We start from the raw sequence: 15886 nt of genomic DNA on the forward strand, positions 1-15886 counted from the left end.
GGAGGGGTCCTTGCTGTCAAAGGCCCCAGACAGACCCTTCCTCGTCCGCTCCCTCTTCCCCTGCAACCTCTAACCACATTTTTCCTCCCCCAAACCTGTAACCAGGACAGGCTCTGAGACCTTCCACCGCCCCCTTTACACACACATCAACTCAGATGCCGTGGGCCTGGAGGGGGGCCTGGGGAGAGGGGAGACAGGCACAGAGGCCAGGGGCACAGGGTGAAGGCTGGCCCTCAGGGCAGCCGGAAGACAGGGCAGTGGCAGGGGCCCAAGGCCCTCCAGGTCCATGGGGATGGGCAGTGAAGGACCTAGGGGACAGGCATTCTGGTCCCTGCCCACCTCTGTGCCTCAGACTCCCTTCCCCCTGCTAATGGCCATGCTCCTGATGCCTGAGGACTCCTTGCCAGCTCTCCACAAGGCTGTGGGAGGGCTGGCTGCCCCCTAAGCCTGCTGAAGAGCAAGGTTGAAGTGGGAGTAAGCAGTGGCTACTGTCCATGCTGCTCTGGCCACTGGGCGGCCCCCAGGCCAGTGCCAGGTCCCCGGCTCGCCCTGCCCCACCCGGGCCAGCTGCTTTGGTAACAGGCCAAGCAGGAGCAGAGAATTCACTGCGACCCCCCCAAGCCCTCGCCCTGGCCTGTCCGTGGGTTCTGCTAGCAGGGAATGAGAGGGAGGCCCACCCACCTGTGTGGAGGGGCGGTGGGTGCCACCCTGCTGTGAGGAGGTGGGGAGGCCAGCCACACCACCCATCGCAGGGAGGCTAGGAGCAGGTGGTACTGGGATGTGTCGGGCAGGGGTGGGCAGGCCAGCGGCGGCCAACGAGATGCAGTTGAGGTTTTCCTCCTTTTCAGGGAATGGGGGGGTGGGGCGGGGCCCCCCACCTTTCTGACATCAGCGCTGCCTTGATCCCTCCTCCCGAGCCGGGGATGGTTGCAGGTAAATCGGGGTCCGGGGCAGGGGAGGTGGGGGGCCTGGATGGGGCGGGCTGGGTCTTTATCCTAGCACCTGGTTCCCTCCCTTGCCCCCTCCGAGCTGGACCTGGGACTGCCCCCCGAGGGACCCTGAGTCGGGCCTGGGCCTTGGAGTGAATTCTCTGCTCACCCCTCTCTCCTCCGCCAGCACTAACCCTTTCTTCCCAGGTGGTCTCCAGCGCTCGGAGCCAGGACCTCGCTGCACCCCGTCTCTCTTCACGCCCCGCAGCTCTCCTTCCCCCTCCCCCCTCTCCCGGGAGCCCCTCCCGCTCATGTCCCCACCCTCCCCACGTGCACCAGTGTCAGTGTCTGCTGCTGAGCGGAGCCCATGAGAGACCCTGCTGGCTGGGGCAGGGCTGGGGCCCTGGGAGGGCTGGGCTTTCTGGGGCCCTGGCCTGGCCTGGGACCTGCCTCAGGAAACCCTTCCTGGGCTACTGATTGAGTGGGAATGGAGAGGGGGGGACACGGGCTGCTTCATGATCCTTAGAAGAGTTGGCTCCCCTATGCCTCCCCCATTCTGGAATGGGGCACTCTAATACCCACAGGGGTAAGGAAATATCACTCTACCTTGCAATTTTTGCAGGAGGAAGAAAGTGGAGTAAAAAAATCTCTCCTGGTGTGGTTGGTGAAGGACCGGACCCTTGACTCTAGCTCTTGGAGATGGGGAGGGGCAGGCATTGAGTCCCTGGAGGGACACTTCCAGGGGTCACTGCAGGGGGGAATCTTTCTGCCCATCTAAGTCACATGGATGTCTCTGGAGAGGCCTTGCCAAACCCTTCTCCCCAGCCTGTGGGGTCTCGAGCAGCCAGGGAAGGAAAGAGGGGCACCACCTCTCCCCCCTCCACTAACCCTGCTTTTAATGGCCTCCAGGGTTGACATCTCCAGGGACAGGGGCAGCTGGGGGGAGGTCCCAGCCCAGAACCCCCTCCCCATCACCAGCCCTACCAAGCAACCATGACTGCAGCTGCAGGAGGGGAGAGCCCGGTCCCTCTGGCCACTGTGACCAACGTGCCTTTCTTTCTCCCTCTCGCCCCTGCTCCTCCTCTCCTGTCTGTCCCCACCCACCCACCTGGCCCAGTCTTCGTGTGCCCAGGGACCCTGCAGAAGGTGCTGGAGCCCACCTCGACGCATGAGTCGGAGCACCAGTCTGGCGCATGGTGCAAGGACCCGCTGCAGGCTGGGGACCGCATCTATGTGATGCCCTGGATCCCCTACCGCACAGACACACTGACCGAGTACGCCTCATGGGAGGACTATGTGGCTGCCCGCCATACCACCACCTACCGCCTGCCCAACCGCGTGGATGGCACAGGCTTTGTGGTCTATGACGGTGCCGTGTTCTACAACAAGGAGCGCACACGCAACATCGTCAAGTACGACCTCCGGACACGCATCAAGAGTGGGGAGACAGTCATCAACACGGCCAACTACCATGACACTTCACCGTACCGCTGGGGTGGCAAGACCGACATTGACCTGGCCGTGGACGAGAATGGGCTGTGGGTCATCTACGCCACCGAGGGCAACAACGGGCGGCTGGTGGTGAGCCAGCTCAACCCCTACACGCTGCGCTTTGAGGGCACCTGGGAGACGGGCTATGACAAGCGCTCAGCATCCAACGCTTTCATGGTCTGCGGCGTCCTCTACGTGCTGCGCTCCGTGTATGTGGATGATGACAGCGAGGCAGCCGGCAACCGCGTGGACTATGCCTTCAACACCAACGCCAACCGTGAGGAACCCGTCAGCCTTGCCTTTCCCAATCCCTACCAGTTTGTCTCCTCTGTCGACTACAACCCTCGTGACAACCAGCTCTATGTCTGGAACAACTATTTTGTGGTGCGCTACAGCCTGGAGTTTGGGCCGCCCGACCCCAGTGCTGGTGAGGACAGCACACGTCCAGGCTAGGACCCTACCCCTTCCTTGGGCGCTAGGGTGGGGAGCATCGTAAGCACTCTTGGGGATCAGGAGGTGGGCTCAGGGGACCCTAGAGGTAGGAGAAAGCCACAGCATGCAACAGGCACTGTTGTAAGCGCTTTACAGTTGTTAACTCATCTAATCCTCACACGGACCCATGAGACAGGAACTATCATTGTCCCCACTTAACAGTGAGGAAACGGTGGCCCTGGGTCACGTGAATCAGAATTTGAACCCAGGACTCTTGAGTTCCTAATCATTAAACTGCACTGACTCTCCCCAGGGCTTGAGCATGGTTTTTCAGCCCTCAGTGGGTAGGAACCCAGTATGTGTAAACAGATCAGAGCAGAGCTGCTGGTGTTGATATGGGGCAGGTCCCTCCACAGTCTCATTTTACCCCCTCAGCTGCCCGGGGCCAGCTCTGAGCAGCCTGGGGCTCCATGGAGCAGCTGGAAAGCCACCCATCTAATCCAGTCCATCTGCAAAAGGGGGAGGTGAGGCCCCCAGCAGGAAGGCACATGGTCAGGGTTACAAAGACCAGAGTTAGAGCAAGAACAGGATGGGAGGTGACCAGGTTGAGCGGCCCTCGGACACCTCCTTCCTATCTCTCATCTCTGAGCTATTCTCTCAGACCTCAGGGTTTTTATGGTCTCTTTTAATACTTTATATGGTCCCTTGGTTATAGGAGACCTCTGCCCTCTCCGTGGATTAAACTGTAGGAAGAGATCCAACCCCAGACCCTTTGGGGACCAGGAACCCTGTGCCTGGGGCACACTGTGGTGTGGTCCCGAGCATGTGGGTGACCCTGTTTTGTATCACCTCTCCCTTCCAGGCCCAGCCACTTCCCTGCCCCTCAGCACGACCACCACAGCCCGGCCAACTCCACTCACCAGCACAGCCTCGCCCGCAGCCACTACCCCGCTCCGCCGGGCTCCCCTCACCACGCACCCTGTGGGTGCCATCAACCAGCTGGGACCTGACTTGCCTCCAGCCACAGCCCCGGCCCCCAGCACCCGGCGACCCCTGGCCCCCAATCTGCACGTGTCCCCCGAGCTCTTCTGTGAACCCCGGGAGGTGCGGCGGGTCCAGTGGCCAGCCACCCAGCAAGGGATGCTGGTGGAGAGGCCCTGCCCCAAGGGGACACGAGGTGAGTGGGACAGGCAGAGACCACGGTCATGTTCACTATGACTGGCTTGGGGGCGGCCACTGCTGGTCAGGCCAAGGAAGGGATAGAGAACGTGCCCGCTGTTCTGCTGAATGTAAACGCACTTACCTGTCTTCCCTGTTGGGACAGGAGCTTTATGAAGGCACTGTCCCCTGTGCCCAGCAGAGCTCCAGGGCTAGCAGCAGCTCAGTAGCTCCCCTCCTCCACTAACGCCCATTGAGCGCCTGCAGAGAGCGTGGCTCCTGCTTTAGCTGAGAGAGATGGGACAGCCCCAGGAGCAGCTGAAGTGCCAGGGGGTGGGGTGGGAGCCATGAACTCTAGGGTCAGGGGAGGGCAGGTCAGAAGAGGCTTCAGCAAGAAGGAGCTTCCTAGAGGGACTTTGCTAGAGCGCTGTCATTCTGGCAGGCAAAGACAAGGGGAGCCAAGAGGAGGAGTGGTGCTTAGGGGAACCAAGGGGTAGCCTAGGTCACCTCCAAGTGCCACCTCTCTTGACTATCTGGCTGCTTCATCTCTGTCCTCGCCCACTCACCCCCCTCTGTCTCATGTCTCCTTCCCCCTTCTCTGACCCATCCTTCTCTCCTTTCCTTTGGCTCCTCTCTCTGTTCCTGTCTGTCTGTCCCTGCAGGAATTGCCTCCTTCCAGTGTTTACCAGCCCTGGGGCTCTGGAACCCCCAGGGCCCTGACCTCAGCAACTGCACCTCCCCCTGGGTCAACCAGGTGGCCCAGAAGGTACCAGCTGCAGCTGTCCCTCCAAGACACACACATTTGCTTGAGCACGAGGCCCGGACAGCCATGTGCGGGACACAGAAGGGGTGGGGGAGCAACTGGGGAGGAAACGGGGCCCCAAGTCTGGAAGGCGGGACATTGGGTCCCCTCCCTGCCTAAAGAGGGAGCAGGGCCCAGTGGGGAGGCAGAAGTGGAGGGAGGGGAAGGAGATGCAAGGGATGGGTGGAGGTACACAAGGGCTATGTGAGCAGGGAGAGTAGATGTGGGGAGAACAGGATGGTCCCTGACAAAGCTGGTGCCCACCCTACCTCACACAGATTAAGAGCGGGGAGAACGCAGCCAATATCGCCAGCGAGCTGGCTCGTCACACCCGGGGCTCCATCTACGCGGGCGACGTCTCCTCCTCCGTGAAGCTGATGGAGCAGCTGCTGGACATCCTGGACGCCCAGCTGCAGGCCTTGCGGCCCATCGAGCGTGAGTCGGCCGGCAAGAACTACAACAAGGTGGGCCTGGCAGTGGGGCCGCCGGGCAGGCGCCTGCCACAGGGCTCAGGCAGTATCCGGCCTGGTACCTCCAAGCCGTACTAGCTGCCCGCGCAGCACTCAGGGAGGAGAGGCTCCAAGGACGGTTGGGTTTTGCTCCTGTGCTACCTTGGATGGTCTTGGGTGCTGTGGGTGCCCTTAGGACTCTTGCTGATGGCTCAGCCACGTGGGTGGTAATGATACCAAAAAGTAAGATATCGGGCCCCAGATGTGAGTGTTGGATTTAGGGAAGCGGTGCCCGGAAGCTGGGCCTGATGCCACTTCCATCTCGTCCCCTAGATGCACAAGCGAGAGAGAACCTGCAAGGATTATATTAAGGTGAGACCTGCTCAGGCAGATGGCGCACAGTGGGGGAGCAGGCCCAGCTGGCACTAGGGGTGGAGGAAGGGGCAGAGACAGCCCTCCTGCCAGGCCCCTGGGGAACTGGACAGTGGGGGCTTATAGCGCCATGCCCCCACTCACCGTGTGCAGGCTGTGGTGGAGACAGTGGACAACCTGCTGCGGCCGGAGGCTCTTGAGTCCTGGAAGGACATGAACACCACGGAGCAGGTGCACACGGCCACCATGCTCCTGGATGTCCTGGAGGAGGGGGCCTTCTTGCTGGCTGATAATGTCCGGGAGCCCGCCCGCTTCCTGGCTGCCAAGCAAAACGTGGGTAAGTGCCGCATCACACAGGCAGTCTCCAGCCTTGGGGGAGAAGCTCAGACCCAAATCTTGACCACAGGGGCACGCCTGGCCCTAGACCATGGGGTATCCTTGTCACCCTGGCCTTCAGCCTTGGGCCTCTTACCACATAGCCCCACTCTGCAGCCTGAGCCCCTGGATGCGGGACACACCCCAACCCTGCATGCCCTGCCATTCCCTGTCCCCACAGTCCTGGAGGTCACGGTCTTGAACACGGAGGGCCAGGTGCAGGAGCTGGTGTTCCCCCAGGAGTACCCCAGCGAGAACTCCATCCAGCTGTCAGCCAGAACCATCAAGCAGAACAGCCGCAATGGTCAGTGTCCCGGGGTGGTGCCTCAGACGGAAACACAGCACCCCTCGGCTGGTACTCTGCTCCATCTCCACAGAGCAGTGGTTAACTTTTATTGGGTTGAAGAATCCAAGTACAGTTTGGGACCCATGAAAATGCACAAAGATTCATTCTTCCACCCCAGCTAGTGTAAACTCCAGCAGGTTCACAGGTTCCCACGGCCCTACTGAGTCTAGTGCTTGCTCCTGTGAGCAGCGCAATTGATCCTCACATGGGGAGGACTGTCCCATTTGAGACTGAGGCTCAGAGAGGTTAGTGGTTTGCCCAAGGTCACACAGCGAGTAAAGGGGTGGGTCGAGGGCCCACTGCCCTGCCGTCTGAACTGCCTACAGCTGAGCAGCAGTCCTGTGGGAGGGCTTCCCAAGGGCCCCCGCCTGGGCCATGGCCTGGTGTTAGAGGTCCCAGTGGCAAGCATGGCTGAGGGCAGAGAAGCCGGCAGCCACAGGAGGCAGAGGGCCAAGGTGGAAGTGCATTTCTGAGGACTGATAGTATGCCTTTCCTCCCCAGGGGTAGTCAAAGTTGTCTTCATCCTCTACAACAACCTGGGCCTCTTCCTGTCCACGGAGAATGCCACGGTGAAGCTGGCGGGAGAAGCGGGCACAGGTGGCCCAGGGGGCGCCTCTCTGGTGGTGAACTCGCAGGTCATCGCTGCGTCCATCAACAAGGAGTCCAGTCGTGTCTTCCTCATGGACCCCGTCATCTTTACCGTGGCCCACCTGGAGGTGAGCTAAGGTGTCCTGCTCCCTATGGGAATCCCAGCATCCTGTTCGTATTCCCCGAGACTTCACTCACCCCAGGGGCAAGTGTTTGGCTCGGATATGACCCCTTGCTGTGCACCTGCCCCCTTCACCAGCTTGAGCAATTCGTCCCCAGAGATCCCAGGCTGTCACCGTGAGCCTGAAAGCCCCAGGCACTTCTCTCTAGCTTGTCATTATTCCCGTCATTGGGTGTAGGGGCCAGACAGGACTCCCTGGTTCTGACCCCTGGCCACACCACACAACAGGCCAAGAACCACTTCAATGCCAACTGCTCCTTCTGGAACTACTCTGAGCGGTCCATGCTGGGCTACTGGTCGACCCAGGGCTGCCGCCTGGTGGAGTCCAACAAGACACACACCACTTGTGCCTGCAGCCACCTCACCAACTTCGCCGTGCTCATGGCTCACCGCGAGATTGTAAGCGCCCGGTGCCGTTCGTCAGCCAGGCTGCTGGCCGGCCTGGCTTTGCATGGCAGCACAGAGCACACAGCATGGGCAGCACTGGGAGGGCCAGCTTCGCACGCACAGGGGCTGCCAGTCTGCCTGAGGCACGAGGCCCCACCTTCCCCAGGGCTCTCTGGAGAAGAGAAGCGGGTGTCCCCTTTGTCATCTCTCCACAAGCCTCCCAGAGCATGAAGAAGGGGCCCACCTGCAAAGGGGGCAGAAGGCCAGCAGGTGGGGGGATGTGGCGAGCCCGGCTGTGTCTGAGCCCAACGCCCTGAGTGTCCCGCTCCTTCCCCAGTACCAGGGCCGCATCAATGAGCTCCTACTGTCAGTCATCACCTGGGTGGGCATCGTGATCTCCCTGGTCTGCCTGGCCATCTGCATCTCCACCTTCTGCTTCCTGCGGGGTCTGCAGACGGACCGCAACACCATCCACAAGAACTTGTGCATCAACCTCTTCCTGGCTGAGCTGCTCTTCCTAGTTGGGATAGACAAGACTCAGTATGAGGTGGGTGGGTGCACCGGGGGCGGGTGCCTGCCAGTGTCAGGGGACAGGGAGAGGCCACCCCTGAGTAGAGAGGAAAGTGGAGGCTCACGGGGGCCCCCCTCACCTGCGGTGCTCTGTCCCCAGATCGCCTGCCCCATCTTTGCCGGCTTGCTGCACTACTTCTTCCTGGCAGCCTTCTCCTGGCTGTGTCTGGAGGGCGTGCATCTCTATCTGCTGCTGGTGGAGGTGTTTGAGAGCGAGTACTCCCGCACCAAATACTACTACCTGGGCGGCTACTGCTTCCCGGCCCTGGTGGTGGGCATCGCGGCTGCCATCGACTACCGCAGCTATGGCACTGAGAAGGCGTGAGTGTCTCCCGCTCCCTCTTTCGAGTTGCTGCTCCTGCCTGGCTCCCTTCTCAGCAGCAACCCCGTCCCCGCTTCCCAGACCTCAAGATTGCAGCCTCGGTTACCAGCCTCCTAGTGCAGGGAAGGGCCTTGCTCCTCTCTACCCTGCCTCATTTCCTTTACAGCTGTTGGCTCCGAGTGGACAATTACTTCATCTGGAGCTTCATTGGCCCCGTCTCCTTTGTTATTGTGGTAAGTCAGAAGGCGGTACCCCCCAGTACTGCATCTCCTTCCTTTGTTCAGTCTAGCCTGGACCGCATTCAGCCTTGATTGAGCCCCAGAAGGGACTGGTTTTAAAACACTGTCAGAACTGAGCAGCCAACTCAGAGAATGAAAGCAGATTGGGTCTGTGGAACTCCAGAATGAAGGTCCAGGCGTTTGGGAGCTGCTGCCTGAGCTCCTACTCCACGTCAGACAGTGACGGTCAGACGTGGTCCCTGTCCTCACAGCAACACTACACAGAGCTGCGCCAGCCGGTTAACTTCAGTGACATGGGTGCCTTGGTGGAAAGTGCGGGGTCCTCCAGGAGGGCCGCCCTCAGAGGACGCCTCGAGCAGCCGTAGCAGCAACACTGGCCTCACCAAGGGCAGGAGACGGCACTCCTGGCCCAGCCTCCTTCCCTTTTCTCACCCCAGGTAAACCTGGTGTTCCTCATGGTGACCCTGCACAAGATGGTCCGAAGCTCCTCTGTGCTCAAGCCCGACTCGAGCCGCCTCGACAACATCAAGTGAGCACGTGTGCGCACACATGTGCTCCCACCCACACAGGCACACGCACACACCCTGCCTGCCCCCATGCCTTCTCCAGGACTCAGTCCACCATATGGGGCTTGGCCTCTCCCAGAATCTCCTAAATATAGTCCTTGTACCTTTGGTAGTCCACAGTATGATTTTAAGTACAAAGATCATTGTATATCTATTTAACAGGTATTAGAAAAAATATAATTAGCACATGAAACCTGTGGTTTACAGATACAATTACTTAAAGGCTACGTTAAAAGGTGAATCCATTTTAAGGGCAACTTAAAGAGGCATAGGCAGTTAAAATATGGTTAAGTGGTCTAGAAATAGGGCAAAAGTGAAGACGGCAGGGGAATGAGTCAAACATTAGCAAAACTGCCACCCTTACCTCTGTCACCCCCACCTCCCTAGGCCCAGGCCCAGTTGAGTGTTGCTGGGCGGGCCACTTCCCCCAGGGCCTGCTCAACCCTAGGTGGGGTCTGTGGGCTCTCTGCAGACAGTCCCAGCCACCCGAGGACCCCTTCATCCCGTGCACTGGGCCCGGGGTGGAGCCTGGGCTGCAGCTGCTCCCCTTTCTGGCTGGCTTTTTGACATGCCCACCCCTCGTCCCCCCAGATCCTGGGCGCTGGGGGCCATCGCACTGCTCTTCCTGCTGGGTCTCACCTGGGCTTTTGGCCTCCTCTTCATCAACAAGGAGTCCGTGGTCATGGCCTATCTCTTTACCACCTTCAACGCCTTCCAGGGGGTCTTCATCTTCGTCTTTCACTGCGCCTTACAGAAGAAGGTGAGGTCCAGGTGGGGGCTCTGTGGCCCTTATCCCAGACACCCAGCCCCAGGTCAGACCCTTGGAGACATTTCCCGGGCACTGTGGAGAGGGAGGCAATGGTGAACAAGTGCGTGAGGATAGGCCCGTGGTCTGCAGTGGGACCTGTGTCCTACCATGAAGGAGGCACAGGCTCAGGGTCAAGGAGGCCTCAGCCAGGGGGAGAAGAAGGTTCTAGGCAAAAATGAAGACAGAGTGGCCTGGAGGTGCAAGGAAGCGCAACAGACTGGAGTGTTCCAGAAGGGTGGGAGTGTACAGAATTGAGACGTGGTGAGAGACCTTCTCCCAAGTTGGGGAAAAGATCGGGTGGGGGAGGGGAGATAACTGGGGGCCTCCCAGACAGAACGTGTCCTACTTGAACAGTTAGGGAAAGAGCTGGGAGTTTCGTGGTGACAGAAAGTTTCCTTCTTAAATAAATATGTTAAAATCTGAACTTTAAAAAAGTACATGAAGGAAATAACAATAGTGGAGGAATATGGAGAGGGTACAAATAACTAGGTAGTGGACACTCCTGACAGGAGTCTGGATGGCACAAGTGGTTTGCAATTGGCTGCTAACCTAAAGGTTGGTGGTTCAAACCCCCCCCAGCAACTCCATGGAAGAAAGGCTTGGTAAACTGCTTCCATAACAGTTACAGCCAAGAAAACCCTATGGAGCAGTTCTACCCTAACACATGGGGTTGCTATGAGTCAGAGGGCCAACTCGAAGCAAAACAACAACACTCCTGACTACAGTTGGGGAAACCAAGCTAAAGAATTTTTAGACTTCGTCCCAAAGGCAACAAGGATTTTTGTTCGAGAAAGGTTCTTGGACTTGGGAGTGGGGAGGTGGGTAAGACTAAGGCAGGGGATAAAGGAAGTAGCTATCACAAGCATTCACATTGGAAGGTTGACTGTATCCCTGTTGCTCTGCTAAGAACCGTCCCATGGACCCCACCTCATACAGTGACAGCCCACATCCTCGCAGGGCCCCCACCTCACACAGTACAGCCATGTTCTCACAGGGCCCCCACCTCATACAGTGACAGCCCACATCCTCGCAGGGCCCCCACCTCACACAGTACAGCCACGTTCTCACAGGGCCCCCGCCTCATACAGTGACAGCCCATGTCCTCGCAGGGCCCCCACCTCACACAGTACAGTCCATGTCCTTGCAGGGCCCCCACCTCACACAGTACAGTCCATGTCCTCGCAGGGCCCCCACCTCACACAGTGATAGCCATGTCCTCACAGGGCCCCCACTTCATACAGTGACAGCCCATGTCCTCGCAGGGCCCCCACCTCACACAGTACAGCCCATGTCCTCGCAGGACCCCCACCTCACAGTGACAGCTCACATCCTCGCAGGGCCCCCACCTCACACAGTGACAGCCCATGTCCTCCCAGGGCCTCCTGCCATGTACAGTCTGGCCGAGTCCCTCTCTGCTTCCACCCCCAACAGGGCCCTGCTCCCCTCTTGTCCTTCCAGCCCTGCTCACCTCTGCTCTCTTGGACACGCTAGACATGGTCCCTCCGGGCTTGCCACCTCGCTTATTTCTTTCAGAATCTTTGCTAAAATGTCTCCTTCCCAATGAGACCTTCCTTGATCTGTTCAAAACTGCAGACCGCCCGCCAGCACTCCCCAGGCCCCTTCCCAGCCATGGTTTTCTCCACAGCATTTAACACCATCAGACACACTACAGACACATTTGTGTTGTTATTTATGTTCTGTCTCTCTCTACTAAACTGTAAGTTCCCAGAGGTAGGGCTTTGTGGCTGTTTTGTTCTCTGCCAACCCTGGGGCCTAAAATGTGCCTGGCACCTAGCAAGTGCTGATTTGAGATCTGGTGAACAAATGAACAAATGAATGAGCAGTTGTCGGTGGCAGTGGGCCCAAAGGAGATGACAGTGAAACTGCCTGGTTGGGGCAGGGAGGACAGGATGACAGTGAGGTTCCGGTGGCCCACCATCCTGGCAAAGGGAACACACCATTGGGCTCCCATCTCTGCACCCACTCTGTGGGTGGCTGGGTCACCAAGCAGGCCAGCATCTGCTCTCGCTGATGTTCCTCCTCGCCCCCAGGTGCACAAGGAGTACAGCAAGTGCCTGCGTCACTCCTACTGCTGCATCCGCTCCCCGCCCGGGGGCACGCACGGCTCCCTCAAGACCTCAGCCATGCGAAGCAACACCCGCTACTACACAGGGACACAGGTATGGAGTTCGGGCAGGGTACAGGTAGGGCTCCATGGGCTGAGGGCTGGAACAAGAGCCCTGGAGGCAGGGTGCTCGGTCCCAGTCTCTGATAGTACTGACCAACTGAGAAAGTTTGGGAAGGGCCTGCTGAGGACCTCCTCACATCTGGGCTGTGTCCCCAGAGCCGAATCCGGAGGATGTGGAATGACACCGTGAGGAAACAGACGGAGTCCTCCTTCATGGCGGGCGACATCAATAGTACCCCTACCCTGAACCGAGGTGAGAAGGGGTCCCTCTGCCTGGCTCCAGTCCCTCACAATTCTTGGATTCACGTCTCTGGGCTGCTTTGTAACCTCTGACCTCTTGGGCAGGTACCATGGGGAACCACCTGCTGACCAACCCTGTCCTGCAGCCCCGTGGTGGCACCAGCCCCTACAACACCCTCATCGCCGAGTCTGTGGGCTTCAATCCCTCCTCGCCCCCTGTCTTCAACTCCCCAGGTAAAAGCACTCTGGGGAGACAGTGCAGTGGTGCCGGGAGAGCGCGCCATCACTGGTCGGTATCATGGGGTCGGGGGCCTGGACTCTGCATTCTAAACTCACTCCTAACCTTCTCTATTTTGTCTCCTGGCTGGCACCTACAGGGAGCTACCGGGAACCGAGTAAGTGTGGCTCTTTTCTGACGACATTTCTGAGGCTGAGCAAGGATAGGTAGTGGCCTTCTCAGATGGCCTCACTTAGGGAGAAGGAGAGCTCAACGATGCAGTCCCCACCCCCCGCTCAGCCCGTCTCTGGCTTAGCAGCCAGATGGATGGTATTCTTTGAGCTTGGGCCTTCAGTGGGGAAATGGTAGTGATGAGGGTCAGAGCACAGGAGCAGCCATTTCTCTGGACCCAGTCATCCCAGGCCTCCTCACACTGCTGAGAACCTGAACCCCCCCTGGGAGGGAGTCCTGGCAGAACAGGTCCCCAGCCCCCTCTGCCACCAACCTGCTACTGACCTGGCATCTGCACTGCCAGTGAGGAAGAGAGGGAGCATGAGACCAGAGTCCCCGAGAGCAGGGGCGAGTGCAGAGAAAGCCTCGGGGTGTGGCCGGGCCCCTCCTGTGCTATCCCAGGAACAGGCCCTCTCCCCTCCTGACCAGTCCCTTTCACCCCTGCAGAGCACCCCTTGGGAGGCCGAGAGGCCTGCGGCATGGACACCCTTCCCCTAAACGGCAACTTCAACAACAGTTATTCCTTGCGAAGCGGCGATTTCCCTCCAGGGGATGGGGGCCCTGAGCCACCCAGAGGCCGGAACCTGGCCGATGCTGCCGCCTTTGAGAAGATGATCATCTCTGAGCTGGTTCACAACAACCTGCGGGGGAGCAGCAGCGTGGCCAAGGGCCCCCCACCGCCCGAGCCCCCTGTGCCTCCCGTGCCCGGGGGTGGAGGTGAGGAAGAGGCCGGAGGGCCTGGGGGTGCTGACCGGGCCGAGATTGAACTTCTCTACAAGGCCCTGGAGGAGCCACTGCTGCTGCCCCGGGCCCAGTCGGTGCTGTACCAGAGCGATCTGGACGAGTCGGAGAGCTGCACGGCAGAGGACGGGGCCACCAGCCGGCCCCTCTCCTCCCCGCCTGGCCGGGACTCCCTCTACGCCAGTGGGGCCAACCTGCGGGACTCGCCCTCCTACCCGGACAGCAGCCCAGAGGGGCCCAGTGAGGCCCTGCCCCCGCCCCCTCCCGTGCCCCCAGGCCCCCCTGAAATCTACTACACCTCTCGCCCGCCAGCCCTGGTGGCCCGGAATCCCCTGCAGGGCTACTACCAGGTTCGGAGGCCTAGCCACGAGGGCTACCTGGCGGCCCCGGGCCTGGAGGGGCCAGGGCCTGATGGGGATGGGCAGATGCAGCTGGTCACCAGTCTCTGAGGGACCTCATGGACCAGGGGCTGGTGGACCAATGCCGATGAGGAACCCTGGGCGGGGCTCTGGTAGGGAAGGGGACTGGTGGAGGCAGTGGCGGGGTGGCCACTCTCTCCAGAGGCACCCCTCAGTTATGGGCCCAACAGCGCCCTCTAGGGGACTCTGATATGGGGGCCTGAGGTGCAGGGTCACAGACAGGGTTTCCCACCAGCCACATGCACCAGCTCTGTTTTGGGGGAAGTGCAGTGAGGAGGAGCCCAGAGGTCCCCAGGGGAGTGAGGAGGGTGAGAGTGGAAGGGCACACAGCCCATTTCCTGACCCCGCCCCGTTCCTACCCCTTGGAGAGATGATGGCTTTGGCTTCCCTGGGCTGCAGGGGCAGCTGCCTTCTGAGGTTGCCAAAGTCCCCACTGGATCAAACCTGTCAGCTGCTCCTTTGCAGCCAGAAGTGCTGCGGCTCCATCAGGAGGAAGCAGTGGGAGCAGAAGGACAGATAGGTTCCTCCTGACTACAGTTCCCTGTTCCCTGGAGACTGGGGCTTCTGGCCCATGAGAAAGCCCCAGGGCCAGGGCTGTGGCTGGTGGTTTAAAGGTTGAACTTTCTCCGAAGCTCCTTCCCCTTGCTCTTCATCCCTGCCTCCCAGGCAAGCCTGCCCCCAGCCTTCCATGACTGCACCCAATGACCCCCTCCCTTAGGGTGACTCCTGATGAAGCACAACTCCCCGCAGGGGCCCCAGCCCACAGGGGTGGCCATATTTGGGCAGTTCCCAGTCCTGTGGGCTCGGCTATCTGGGGAGCAGATTTTGGGTCTGGATCTCCCTGGGGAGTGGGTCCTGGGCTTGGATCTTTCCCTAGGGGGCCCTCTTACCCCTCCCTCTTTCTTCCCTCCCCATTGCTGTAAATATTTCAACAAAATGGAAAAGAAAAAAGACAAAAAAAAAAAAAAGAAAAGAAAATCTCATCACTTGAAGCCACTGGGAGCCTGCAGCCCAGGCCAGCTCTGGCTTTCTAGGAACAGAGCAGCGCCCGCTGCACCCGGCAGCCAGGACTTCTCCGTGTATGTGCGCATCCCCAGCCGGGGCCGGGGAGGGCCACCTGTGCAGCTTTTGTACAACCCAGAGACAGAAAACAAAATCTAGAAGCAACATCGAAACAAAGAACCTGTCCCCTTTCTGGCACCAGGTGTCTGTCCTCTCCTCCTGGACCCCTGCCAGGCGTCAGTCACCCTCCTGGGGCGTGTACCTCACCACCTGCCCCAGGACCAGGGGCCTGTCTCCCCTCCCCTCCCCAATGGCCCAGGGGAGACACCCTCACACCCAAAGATGCTTTTGCCAAGATGGCTGTGCTGTCTGTCCCTTTGAGTTCCTGCTTCTTGTATATTGCTTCTGGGACTCTGGGCCAGGGAGACTGGGCTTCGTTCCGATCTAAAGATCTTGATGGGGCTATGAAGACAGGAAGAAGCTAGGGTTGGAGAGGGCAGCAGGGTTTGATGGCGGTGGGCATGGCTGAGGAGGGCAGGTTGGGAACGGTGAGGCTGTCTTCTCTAGGAGGGAGGGGGGCGGGTAAGAGATCCTGCAGGGGAGGCAAAGCCAGGAACGAGGGTCTGGGGTCAGGACACCCATGTCTGGGGGCTCTACCCGCAAACCTCCAGGCCCTGGCAGCCCCAGGTTTGGGGTGCCTCCTGAGTACCTCTCCTATCATCTCCCGTTCCCCTTCTCTCCAGCCTGTTACCCTGACCTTCCCAGATCCCCCCCAATCTTTGGAGTAGCGGAGCCCCATTGCCAACACTAGTCCATCCCCTTTATTGCCATTT

The 15886-nt window shown here is 59.6% G+C and overlaps 1 protein-coding gene across 1 annotated transcript in view; it reads left to right on the forward strand.

Moving 5' to 3' along the window:
• ADGRL1 (adhesion G protein-coupled receptor L1) overlaps positions 1-15002 on the forward strand; it is a 42118-nt gene extending 27116 nt beyond the window's left edge. The window contains exons 5-23 of the mRNA XM_004389711.2: positions 2047-2847; positions 3715-4029; positions 4673-4776; positions 5091-5276; positions 5595-5633; positions 5787-5970; positions 6190-6312; positions 6856-7070; positions 7352-7522; positions 7848-8057; positions 8181-8401; positions 8569-8635; positions 9079-9170; positions 9799-9967; positions 12067-12195; positions 12360-12456; positions 12549-12677; positions 12821-12838; positions 13339-15002. Of these exons, the coding sequence (XP_004389768.1) occupies positions 2047-2847; positions 3715-4029; positions 4673-4776; positions 5091-5276; positions 5595-5633; positions 5787-5970; positions 6190-6312; positions 6856-7070; positions 7352-7522; positions 7848-8057; positions 8181-8401; positions 8569-8635; positions 9079-9170; positions 9799-9967; positions 12067-12195; positions 12360-12456; positions 12549-12677; positions 12821-12838; positions 13339-14081 (4013 nt within the window). The 3' untranslated portion in view covers positions 14082-15002. The remainder of the gene's footprint in view (positions 1-2046; positions 2848-3714; positions 4030-4672; positions 4777-5090; positions 5277-5594; positions 5634-5786; positions 5971-6189; positions 6313-6855; positions 7071-7351; positions 7523-7847; positions 8058-8180; positions 8402-8568; positions 8636-9078; positions 9171-9798; positions 9968-12066; positions 12196-12359; positions 12457-12548; positions 12678-12820; positions 12839-13338) is intronic.
• The last annotated feature ends 884 nt before the right edge of the window (positions 15003-15886 follow it).

This window comes from Trichechus manatus, unplaced genomic scaffold (assembly GCF_000243295.1).
Source record: "Trichechus manatus latirostris isolate Lorelei unplaced genomic scaffold, TriManLat1.0 scaffold00258, whole genome shotgun sequence".
NCBI classification, from domain to species: domain Eukaryota; kingdom Metazoa; phylum Chordata; class Mammalia; order Sirenia; family Trichechidae; genus Trichechus; species Trichechus manatus.